This window comes from Trichomycterus rosablanca, chromosome 6, assembly GCF_030014385.1.
Source record: "Trichomycterus rosablanca isolate fTriRos1 chromosome 6, fTriRos1.hap1, whole genome shotgun sequence".
NCBI lineage: Eukaryota > Metazoa > Chordata > Actinopteri > Siluriformes > Trichomycteridae > Trichomycterus > Trichomycterus rosablanca.
In genome coordinates, this window is record NC_085993.1 from 5,522,754 (window position 1) to 5,535,657 (window position 12,904).

General features: G+C 40.0%; 1 protein-coding gene across 1 annotated transcript; it reads right to left on the reverse strand.

The window, feature by feature from the left end:
* Positions 1 to 633: 633 nt before the first annotated feature.
* On the reverse strand, positions 634 to 12,432 carry scinla (scinderin like a). The gene is made up of 17 exons (XM_062997311.1): positions 12,331 to 12,432; positions 9,715 to 9,898; positions 9,046 to 9,200; positions 8,477 to 8,638; positions 8,201 to 8,350; positions 7,460 to 7,546; positions 6,817 to 6,949; positions 6,492 to 6,580; positions 6,195 to 6,410; positions 5,825 to 5,958; positions 5,627 to 5,717; positions 4,245 to 4,415; positions 3,405 to 3,579; positions 2,807 to 2,922; positions 2,341 to 2,418; positions 2,154 to 2,214; positions 634 to 997 (listed from the first exon to the last, which is right to left on the reverse strand). Exons 2-17 carry the CDS (start codon positions 9,893 to 9,895, stop codon positions 837 to 839), a joined length of 2,160 nt encoding a protein of 719 aa, XP_062853381.1. The 5' UTR covers positions 9,896 to 9,898; positions 12,331 to 12,432; the 3' UTR covers positions 634 to 836.
* Between the last annotated feature and the right edge of the window lie 472 nt (positions 12,433 to 12,904).

Genomic DNA, 12,904 nt, shown 5'->3' on the forward strand with positions numbered 1-12,904 from the left:
CCACAATGGACTGACGTCCTGTCCAGGGAGTGTTACAGCATTGCTCCTAGTAATTCCAGGAAGAAACGATCCTCTATGACCCTGACCAGGATAAAGCAGTGGTAAAACATGAAAATGAGAACTCCTGAGGGGTTCTGCTCTGAACCGAAGGTGGTGACACACTGAGGTGGTGTTTGGAGGTGGAAGTTAGTGAAGGTCTAAGTTGTTGGAGGTAATGGTTGATAGTGGAAGTAGTTCAAGGTGAAAGTTCCTTGAAAGGACAAACTCACATGGACACTGGGAAGAACATGGCAAACTTTTCAAGATGGGAATCAAAAGCAGAGACTGAACCCAGACACTGGAACTCGACAACACACACTACCTGCAGTCCAACTATGTGAGTGCTGCCCTGTGATAGAATAGCACCCTGTCCACGCATTTCGTCCCTGCACCCAGTGTTTTTGGTTCTCATTCGTGATTCACATTTTCTGTCTGAATTTGTGCCCATTCAGTTAAAGGGGAATTTGTGAGGTCAGGACCTGATTAAGTAGACAATCCCGAACTATTAAAATCCAAATATAATGTTGGATATTGTCATCTTAACTGGTAGAAATATAATACTGTTTTAAAGACAGACAAAAAAGACAGAAAACATTTTGTTTTGAAACCTTTATTTTTAGATTTTTTTCTCATTATAAATGTCATTATTCAGCATATGTTCAACTTATACATAGTACATTAATTGCTCAGCATTTTGTACTGTTGAAATCTACAGTCATCTAAGGCCACAAGAGACTAAAGTTCTAGCAGGAAGCCACGCAAACTATGTGTGTATGTGCAGGTGTGTGTGCAGGTGACTAGAAATTGGCACGGATGCGCTCCAGAGGACCTTTGTTCCACATCTTGTTGTCCCAGGCCTGGAACCAGCCAGTGAAGGTTGGAGGTTCGAAGCCCTGTTTGATGGTGGTGATGGAGGTACCACTACGCCCAGCAGGATCCGAATCCTCATACTGTTTAGCTGAGGGGAGGAAAAAAAGAAAAATGTAGATCTCAATTATAACAACATTATTTAATCACAGAAAACTCCCAAAACAAAACAATACAAATCAAAGATGGAAAAAAGAAATCAAAAATATTAAAATGTAGTAGAGACAGACAGTAAAAAGAAAGACTGAAAAGGGCGAGAAAAGAACTAAAGACTGAGAGGTCAAGAATAAAAAAAAAAAAAAAAAAAAAAAAAAAAAAAACGATCATTAGTACTGATTTTAATGTTGTTCATCAGTACTGATTATTAGAATAGATTATTAGTACTTATAATTAGTGTTGATCATTTGAGAATTAAAGATCACTAGTACTGACAATTAGAACTGATTTTTAGCACTGTTCATCAGTACTGATCATTAGTACTAATCAATAAATACAGATTATTAGTATAGATAATTAGTAGTTAGCGTTAGTACTGATTGATGATCATTTACACTGATCATTATTTTCATTAATCAATACAGTAAAAAGCAGACCAAGAGTTCAGATCATTAGTACTAATAATTAGTACAGATTATTAAGAAAGATAAGATATCCTTTATTTGTCATATATACATATACAGATGTACAGTACAATGAAATTCTTTCTTCGCATATCCCAGCTGGTGTTGGAAGCTGGGGTCAGAGCGCAGGGTCAGCCAACTTACGGCGCCCCTGGAGCAGACAGGGTTAAGGGCCTTGCTCAAGGACCCAACAGTGGCTACATAGCAGAGCCAGGATTTGAACCGCCAATCTTCCGGTTGATAGCCCAAAGCCCTACCCACTAGGCTACCACAGGCCCCATTAGTACAGATAATAAGTACAGATTAGTACATTAGTACAGATTAGTACACCATTAGTACAGATAATAAGTTTTGATCAGTAGTACTGTTAATAAGTTCTGATCATTTGTACTGATAATTAATTCTGGTATTAGTACTGATAATTAGTACAGATCATTAGTACTGATAATTAGTACAGATCATTAGTACTGATAATTAGTACAGATCATTAGTACTGATAATTAGTACAGATCATTAGTACAGATCATTAGTACTGATAATTAGTTCTGACCATTTGTACTGATAACTAATTCTGGTAATTAGTACTGATAATTAGTACAGATCATTAGTACTGATTATTAGCAGTACCTATTTGAGGTGAGTTGCTTTTCTCCACCTCGTTGGCGTCGTTGCCGATCCAGAGAAAGATCTAAGGAGAAATGCAAAGAAATGACGGTACTGGCACGTTACAGACAGGAAGCCATATCATGTAAACAGGAAATGGGTAAAATATGGCTGTGGCTGTAGACACATTTGAAAGAACATGCTGATGTACCTGATACCAGGTATCTAGGAGCATGATGTCATCAGTGGCCAGGTCAGCCTGAGTGAACTCTCCAGGAACTTCCTCCACCTGAGGACAAAACAAGACAAGGCAGGAAAGGACACCATCTAATTATTTATGTTTTAACCAGTGTATAAAATCTACGATTTTACCTTCACCTTATCCTGGTTAGGGTGGCAAAAACACTAGGAGCCAATAAATTGCAGGCATCACACATTCATCCACCCACACTCACTCAGGATCAATTTAGTTGACCTTCCATCATTTTAAAGGTGGGAGAAAAGTACTTGGAGGAAACACATACCCTCATGATAAGAACATGCCAAACTCCCCATAGACAGTGAACAAAAAGTGAGTAATGAACTCAGGTACCCAGGACCCATGTAGCTGTGCGGCACCAAATCTTTAAGCTGCACCACAAACACTAGAACTACTGATGCCTGCTGTGTAAACTCACGATAAAACGGCCGGTCTTGTTGGAGCAGCCAAACAGTCGAGGAGGTTTTACAGTCTTCTGCAAACTGCTGGAGGTCTGATAATCCTTCTTCCCACCAAGAGCAGCCCAGAAACCGGCTGCGAACGAAGGAGAGAAGCAGAATTATACATACATACATGTAAATATGTCAGTTTCAATCATTTTTTCCCTCACAGACTTGCCAGCTCCTCTGTTGGCAACCTGCTCTCTGAAACTGCGATGCCAGAATCGACTCAGTCGTTCCTTGAACTCAGTTTTTTGGGCCGTCACGATGGAACCACCTTGGATGAGCAAGCTGCCCCAGAGACACCATGACTGCCATTTTTTAGAGCTGGCCCCACGTTACGGTGCCACGCTGGGTTCGGGCTGCACCAGTCATGTATTTCTGTGTTTCGCCACCCTGACTCATTTTAGGGCTCCTTATCGTTCCTCTTTTTTTTAGGGAACTGTGTAGAACTTCAGATTAATTCAAATACAAGAACTTAGATTTGCTGCTCTTTCATTCTGGCCCTGAGTGAGCTACACCCAGGCTTTATCAAATAGTTGCATGATGCTAATAAGAAACTGATTGGCATCTTACCTGGTTCCTTTCCCTCAGCTACTTCAGTAGCGCTGCCACCCAAAAAGCTGCAGACATATTTGGCAGCTGCCATTTCCTCCTCCGTGGCTCCGACCCCTCTCCACAGGAACATGGCGTCAGGAGTCTTCAGCACAAACACATCGTTTGTGTTCAGTTTTGTAGCACTGGCCTCCACCTGAGAGAAGATGAATAAGAAATGTAAAAAAAATCAATCAATTTCAGCATAAAATAAAAATATTTGGAATTAAACAGGGTTTGTTGGACCAGTCGACTGGTTTCCATTGCTCTAATGTTTAGTTCTAATGTCTGCATGCCCAGTGTAGGCACTTTTACTGCTTAGTCCAACAAGCTCATGGTCAGGTGTCCAAATACTTTTGGCACTTGTGGCAAGCAGTTTGAGAAGACTGTTGTCCTGTTCAACCATCACTATAGAACTGTACACAAAGCTAGTTTAGTGTGAAGGAACTCAAGTGGCCTGCACAGAGACCTTTGACCTTTATGAAACAGATCAACATCAGTGCCTAAGAAATATTCTTTTGATTGAATGGGCACAGATTTTCACAGACAAACTCAGAAAATCTGCAAAAAAAAAAAACTTTCCAAAAATGTGGAGGCTGTTAGAGCTGCAAAGGGTGGCGTGGGATGTTAATGCCCATAATTTCGGAACAGCATGTCTGAAAAACTTGACATACATATAATTAAAGTTCAGCGTAATAAATAAGCATGCAACCTGTAAAAAATATAAAGCACTCCTGTAAGCACTCATATAATGACACAATGACACAATGATTACTAGCCCTGTGTTGTGATTGGCTGTGGGACTGAAGGTCTAATTCTTACCTCTACAGCGCGTGTAGCACGAGTGGAGCTCTGGCGGATGTGGAAGAGCCGTGTGCTAGCCGTACTGCTCTGCCCACCTCCACGTGAAGTCCCACCCAAAAAGATGATCATCGGCTTGCCCTTAAACAGGCTCATCAGATGGGGCGGCTCCTGGCCCTGAGTGACCCGTACCTGCAAAGATCGAAGTGGTCATCCAGTTTACAATGAATTCGGCAGTGAGCCATATTAAGATTCATGTCCTTTTGCGTTGCCACTATCCAAGGGTTGTGGTTATAGATTTACAGAAAAGAAAGTATTTTGGGGTCAGCAAAGTTTCAAATCTACAATAAATGCCCGTGTAGGCTGTTGGCACCATTAAGATTAGATTGATAGACTGCTGCAGCCCCTTAATGACATGGATTGTTCTTTTTTACTTTCCTGTTTCTTCCAAAGGGGATCCCACAGGAAAATGTGGATAATCTTAATAAAGACCAAAAAGAGTGAATTATTGTAAGACTCTTATCAAAATGTTATCAAATCTGTGCTACCAGCAGCAAATAAAAACTCAGGCGTGCGAACATGTAAACACGGAAATAAAACTAATCATGGCGTGTTGCAGCAAGCAAAAGGCATCTGCTTGTAAAATCGCAGAGACATGAAACTCAAATTATTAGTTCAGCCTACAGCTCAACAAAACAGTAGGTATTTCGGGCGGGGCGTTTCTTAGGTTGAAATGAAAGAAATACAAACACTGACAATAGTGTAGACAATAGTGTAGTGACAATAAATGTTTGAAAGGTGCATCACCACCCAACTTTGCATATATAACCAATACCATCTAAATAAGGCTTTAGGCAGTGAATTGTAATAAAAACATACTGATCTAACATTCATAACTTAAGCGGGTATTTTTTTTTCTTCCACTGATACCGTTTTGATTGCTTTTAGCAAGTCTTTATGCAAACATTATGAAGTGAGTTCTTCCTAATGCAACCCTTCTACTTATCTGGGATTGGGACAGACACTAAGCTGCTCTGATAAATGCTGTTACCGTTATGCCACCCGAGCCCACTTCTCCTACGCAAAGATATTTTCCCCATTCGATTTCATTTTAATGTTTTTTATTGTTTTTATGTTTATTATTATTGTTTTTAATTTTCATATTTTAACATTATAAGCAGTTTTCATGTCTTGATAAAAAATTAAATGAAAAAAAGTATATATCATTTACTTAATTTTCGAAAGCAAAGTGTGTTTCTTCAGTACCCTGTTGCTGTCTGGTGAAAAGAAGTGCCGCCAGCTGTACACATGTTCCCTGCAGACCCCTTAAGTCAGCATAGATGTTGTGTATAAAGCAAAAGTCACAAGTGCAATGGGAATTGGCTAGAATTGACGAGACTGACCTGGACAGGAGAACCTCCCATGGAGTCGTCAAGTTTAACTGTTAGAAAGGCTGAAGCTGCCAACTCATCTTGTGTGCACTTCAGTCCCTGCCTACAAAAACCAATCAATATTATTAGATTCATAAAAATAATTTACTTCAGTTAACTAATTAAAAAATCAGTTAGAACTATGCATGTTGGCTTGAGTTTCTTCCTCACCAGGTATAGATGATGTGCTGCTCTCTGCTTCCCTGCTTGTAGGAGTAGAGGATCAGGTAACAGTCTCCTCCATAGAACTGCCCATTAGTGGCGGCATCCACAGGAACCTTTTTTCCACCCTCAACGCGCCACACCTGTACAGGTAAGTCAAGATTAGAAACTCTGATACCCCTCAAAGATGGAGATGGAAGTTCTGGATGATAAAATGCATCGGGTAAAGCAGGGATATTTATCAAAACCCAGAGACTCTGAGGTGAAGTGAGGGTGGGCTGTATTAAAATGCATCCACAAGTTTCACAATCAATCCTTGGAGAAATGGGACGTTAATGGGACCTAACCAGTGATGTAGCCGACTGGAAGTCATTCTTACCTGCACCTTGCCCGAGCCGTCGTCCACCATGCTGTGTTGGGCAGCCATGGATTTGTTGGAGTGCAGGGTGGAGGGATCAAATGGGATCTGCTCCACATGAGCAATAGATCCAATGGTGTAAGCTTTTCCGGGGCCTGTGCTCTGATCCTTATTCTTCCAGTTTCTGAAGAACTGTTTAAACAGGGTGGTCTCCCCTCCAGCCGGCATCACCTGGATCTAATCACAAACACATCATGGATCATTAGATAGATGACCACTGCTGATCCACTTTATTTGGAAATATGGTTCAGTATTTACCTGGGTGTTCTTAGGGTAGTTCTTGTCTTTGATAAACTGCTCTGCCGCACTCATGGCTGCCTTGCGTTCAGATTCGTTGGCTGTTGGACCTAAGGGGCATAAAAACAAGACCAGAAATACAGAAATAATCTTTAGGGGTTTTTTTTATTCAGTGTATCGATCAGCTTGTTAGCCATCTACCACTGCTCCATCAGAGTGAATTCAGCGTGATACAGAATAAACTCCCAGGATCTTCATAACTGAATGAAACCATTAAGTAAGCAAAGTTCATTTCACATTGTGTATAAAATCATTAAAGAAAAGAACAACAGATTAGAAGCTTTACCTTTCCACAGAAAGATCTTTCCATCGACTCCATTGTCAAGAATGTAACACTCACTGGGAGACAGCATGTCCTGTTTAAACGGGCTGTTCTGAGCCACCACCGAGGCCTTCATAGAGCCTGCAGCATCAGAAACCTATCATACACACACAGATACACACACGCAAACATACATACATATACACAAACAGACACACACATGAACAGACCCACACAACCCCCCACACACAAACACAGACATAAAAAACAAATTATTATTATATATAATCATTATTCATAGTGCCAATACATTAATAAGATTAAAATAATACTGCAGTACAACACTATCTACACAATTATTTCCACAATGAACGAATAACTTTATTAATAATAGTAAAAATAAATAAGTATTTATCTGCATAATAACTGTTTAATAATAATAACAATAATAATAAACTTTGTGAAATGTGGTTTATTATTACTGTAATTCATTCTGTAACTTTCAACACTTTTTGCAGCAACTTTTGTTTATAGAATAAAGCAAGAGATAAAACAACTAAAATACACTTATAAGGCAGGAGTGGATTTCTTTTTTCTTTGAGATGAGGAACATAAAAGACTTCTGCTCTTCACACATGCAGAATGAAAGTTTAGTAGTAAAGTTTACCATGTACAAAGTGCCCTTCTTATTAGCTTGATCGACTGCTTCGTCATCAGCACTTCCTGGAGGAATGTTGGGTTTGGGCCCGAGAACCTAAAAATACACATAATTTCCTTTAATTCAGGATCTGAGCCCATGTTTCCTGCAGTTAAACATGGCAGAAGAATGTGTGTGAGCGATGTCGGATCAGTTACACATGTGGACTGTTTCAATGCTAAAGAAATACGTTTATTACTCGCGTTTAATAGTGACTGTAATGTTTAAAGAAGTAAATTAGACACACTTCCCCAATGCTAAATGTATGTGACTAGTACAAATGGACCAACTACACTGTGTTGCTTAGAACTAATAGAAGCTAATGGCTAACACTCAACCAAGGTTGCACAAAGTTTGTTATATTATGGAACTGTTATCTATAAAAAATTATAAAAAATGACAAAATAATGTCATAAGTCTAAAAAAACTGCTATTTTAATCTTAAAGAATTATCAGTTTTTGTATGTGAGTCAAAATAAGTTTCTTTCCCAGCCTATAGTTGATATCTCTACGTGGCATTAGACTTAATAAAAAGTGTGAAGGTGTGGAATGAAGTGAAGTCACTGTCACTATTATATCAGATAGTAATACAGTTCAGACATTTTTATTGTCCCCTATATCTCACAATTTAGTTATTTCCATTTCCTTACTACATTTCATTTAAAGAAAAGTGCATTGGTTTCTTTAATTCTTCTGTTAATAAACCCTCACGTCTATGATATCCTGAGGTTCCGATGCTTCCTCCACCATGTGCAGCTTGGCACGACCATTCCGCTCATTATCTCGGATGTCGATGGCCACCTGGGATGCTTTCAGACGCTCAAACCGGTTACACTCGCTTCCACACCACTGAAAGATGTCCTGAAAAAACAGCCAGACAACAACAATAATTATTTTCTCCTACATCTGAATGATAATCCTGATCAGCTGGACAACAGAACTGCTTAAGTAGCAACAGTGTGTAGCAACCCCATCTGTGACCCTGACCTTGCCCAGATCAATGATGAAGCAGTCCCCACGGTTAAAGCTGGACCAGGACAAAGGAACCTCAGTGGCCCGGATCACTCTCCGTCCTTTAACATGCAGTAAACGCTTCACGTTCATGTCATTGGTCACCACATGCTGAAAGCCAGAGGCCACTCCACCTTGCTGCTCAACACAAAGTATATTTAACATGGTTAGATTACATCTAAAACATCTTGAACTGGCAAGTTGGGGAAAACAAGGTGACAATAACAAATTAATTACCCTGTAGGTGTTAATTTATCACTAAGACTTGTAAGGCATGTTTTCTATGTGTAATTTTACTGCATGAATAAAGGAAGTACAGCACCCTTCTCTGGTATTCCCATGTGAATTGAGATGAGATGCGAGTCTGGACTTGGCTGACAGCTTCAGGCTATTTTTCCACTTTAACATCATCAGCAATGTATGCTTTATTACAACCTAAACCATAAACTAAAGCTTTCTTAATTATTGCTTTCAGATGGCATCTATCTCAGCATCTTAACCAGATCGTTTGAGAACATTCATGTGTTCTGTATGTCATGCAGCACCTGGTATTTGACTCCGGATTTGAAATATCCAAGGAACGCCAGCGACTCGTTGTTCTGGACCTCACGGAACTGAACCGGTGAACCGCCCAGGAAATCATCTAGCTGGGTAGCAAAGATTGCTGCAGCTCCACCCTCATCCTGAGAACATTCGCTCCCTGTAGCATCAAACATTAAAAACATTAGCCATGTGTAAGACAAGCACACAAACAGACATAGAGTTAAAAAAGACTGGCCGATATAACAGAATTGAAAGCTTGAAAGTTGGTTCTTGCACAGAAATTGCTTCTATTCATTTATGTACAATGTGTGGCAAATTAAATTAGTTTTATTTTATTTATTTCACTTTAAAATAGCTTGAATTATGACAGAGATGTTGATGAATGAACTGTGATCATTTAGTGTCAGTATAACAGTGGCTAAGCGGCACTTTTATAACAGGACTTGTCACGTTATGGTCAGGGGCATGTTCCTGTCCTGTGCCCAGGGTTTCCGTGTGGTAACCATGACAAAAATAACGGAGTTAGTAAAACAAACAAATTAATAAATGCGACTGTTCTGACAGTTTCCTTATGTTTGTATATTATCATTTATTTAATCAGCCATCTTATTTATCAATTAGGCTGGAATAAGGTTAAGTGCTAGATAAGGACAGACTAGGAAAAGACTTACCATGCCAAGCGTGGATGGCATAGGATGGAGCAGGAGTGGTGTAGAGGAGGATGTAGGCATCTCCAGTGTAGAAGTTACCATAGAGCTGCTTCGGTACGGGAACAAGGTCCATGTTTTCCACCCTCCATACTTGCAGGCCAGGCTGTTTTCCTGCAGTCTGGAACTCCTTATGGAACACCATGGTCTGTGGAAATGTGCAGTACTTGTGTTACTAATGTGCACAAAACAACCTGCTGCCATGCAGAAAACTGGTACGTTCATGTATGTAGGTGTATGTTGTTGGGTATAAATCCCACAGGGCCATTTCACAAGGGAAACATGTCTGTACACCAGCTCAACAGATCATTATACACTTAACAAGCAGCAGCTGTACATGTTTCAGTTCTCTCACATTCAACCTAGAAATAAAACACCATTAGAAATAATTACCATTAATAATAAAGGTGATCTAGATGATAAGAATTACAAAACACTAAACAAAAAATTACCAAAGAATATTTGGTTTAAATACCAAAGTTCGTATTGAGTATCAGTTTTGGGTTTGTTTAGGGGAGAGGTCACTTACAGCAGGTTCATCAGACCAGTATCTATTGCACAATACTAATGTCAGTCTTGCTAAGCAGGAAACAGGACCACACCCGTTCCCATAAACACACATCCCAAATCATAGTCACCTCAGGTCCAAACAAACATCCACTGTTTACTCACTTATTTAAAGACACTGTTGCAAAAAAGCTTTGTACAGTCAAGCATGCTTTACATCGCTTCTGGGTTAAGGAGCTGACACACAATAAATGAAGCCCCTGCTTCTGCTTTTTCTTGCTTTATGTAAAGGGCTTCTTATTTGCACAGCATTGTTTAAGCTTTTGGTGATGTAAAGCTTGATTGACTGTGGACAGTGCCATCCTTGTTTTAGCTTTCTATTCTTGGCAGCCTGTTTTAGTAGGTATTGGATTACATTTGAGCATCTAGACACATTTTCTATAAGTATAATATTTCTAAAGTAGTACAGTTTGGGGTTTTTCTGACCAGTGTTTTTCTTTGTATTTTTAATAGGTGCAATTAACCTAGCCCTATGTATACAGACACAAAGATACACACCTGTTAAGTCTCACAGTCAAGTCACCTGTTGAACGTGGTTTGCGTTTTTGGCAATCTGATAGCCTTGAACGCAAATCATAGATTCAGTTTACTAATTACTAATTTTTCTTAGTAATTTTTGCGACTCCGTAAAATGAACCGAACCACTTGAGTTTGATTCCTCCTCTGATTAACACAAACTAACTGGGCGGCATGGTGGCTCAGTGGGTGACACTGTCCTGTTGCCTCACAGCAAGAAGGTTCGATCCCCATGTGGGGCGGTCCGGGTCCTTTCTGTGTGGGGTTTGCATGTTCTCCCCGTGTCTGTGTGGGTTTCCTCTGGGAGCTCCGATTTACTCCCACAGTTTAAAGTGAGGTGAATTGGAGATACAAAATTGTCCACGACTGTGTTTGACATTAAACTTGTGAACTGAAGAATCTCATGTACTGAGTAACTACCGTTTCTGTCATGAATGTAACCTAAGTATGTAAAACATGACGTTAAAATCTTAATAAATAAACAAAACAAGATGTCACAAGAAAATAAAAATAAAATAGTATAATAAATAGTAATTTACCTTTTTATAATAGAGGCCAAATTCCATCATAGATCAATCACATGACACCAGCCAAACCCCTTACCACTTACACCTAGGGACAATTTAGAGTACAAATCCACCTACTGCATGTTTTGACGTGAGAAAAAACCCACGCAATTACGGGGTCACCCAAATGACCATAGACCGTGACTAAAGGCGAGGCTCAAACCCTTGTTCCCAGGTACAATGTTCCTGTAAGGCACCCACTCAACTGCATCGACACCTTGTTTTGTTTGTTTATTAGGATTTTAACGTCATGTTTTACACTTTGGTTACATTCATGACAGGAACGGTAGTTACTCATTACACAAGATTCATCAGTTCACAAGGTTAATATCGAACACAGTCATGGACAATTTAGTGTCTCCAATTTACCTCACTTGCATGTCTTTGAACTGTGGAAGGAAACCGGAGCACCCAGAGGAAACCAACGCAGACACGGGGAGAACATGCAAACTCCACACAGGAAGGACCCTGACCGCCCAACCTGGGGATCGAACCCAGGACCTTCTTGCTGTGAGACGACAGTGCTACCCACACACCTTGATTTGTATTTATCGTTTAGGGTTAATCAGACGAATCAAAACTCCAGCGGTTCGCTTCACTTTACAGTCGCAAAAAGACTCGATTCAAGAGTTAGTGAACTGAATCGAGATGCGGATGTCAGCTGCATAGCTGACATCCGCAATCATACGTTCAGTAAAGCAAATAAACATTTGGTTTAAAAAAGGAATTGCAAGATGCAGAGTTAATAACTTCGCTATAACTTCAACATAGCGATGGAGAAAAAAAACAAAAATCTACTTTAATTCTACATTAGAATAAAGTGACGCGATCAAGAAACACACTGCACTTTTATACCAAACAGTTTAAAACAATCTTCACAACTTTCACCTGGAACATGTAGCTTCAATATCGCTCATTTGGAAGAACTTACCAGTTTATGGTGAAGAATGAGAGTCTGGAAGCAGCTGCTGGGTGGAGAAGCTGTAGATGGAGTAAAATCAGGACGAACCACGCCTGTATAAGAGCTGCTTATAAACGAGGAAGTGAACTACATCTGTCTCCTCCTCTCACCTCATTCCTCCATCCTTCTGCTGAACCACCTCAAATGCCAACACCCTACACAACATCTGAATACATTTTGTCTTATACATAATCATTAATACTCATTAGTATAATACTGGTGTTCACTGTCCTCCTGTTCCTCTTCCTATTTTCCCTTTTACATTTAGATTTTGCAGTATTTAGCAGATGCTTTATCCAAAGCGATTTACAGTACTGTGGCAGAATACAGTCTAAGCAACTGAGGGTTAAGAGCCTTGCTCAAGGGCCCAACAGTACCAACCTGGCAGTGGTGAAGCTTGAACCAGCAACCTTCTGATTACTGGACCAGTACCTCAACCACTAGGCTACAGTTGCCTTTTTGAGCTTTACAGTGTTTGTGCACTGTCGCCTCACAGCAAGAAGGTCCTGGGAACTGATGAATCTTGTGTAACAAGCAACTACTG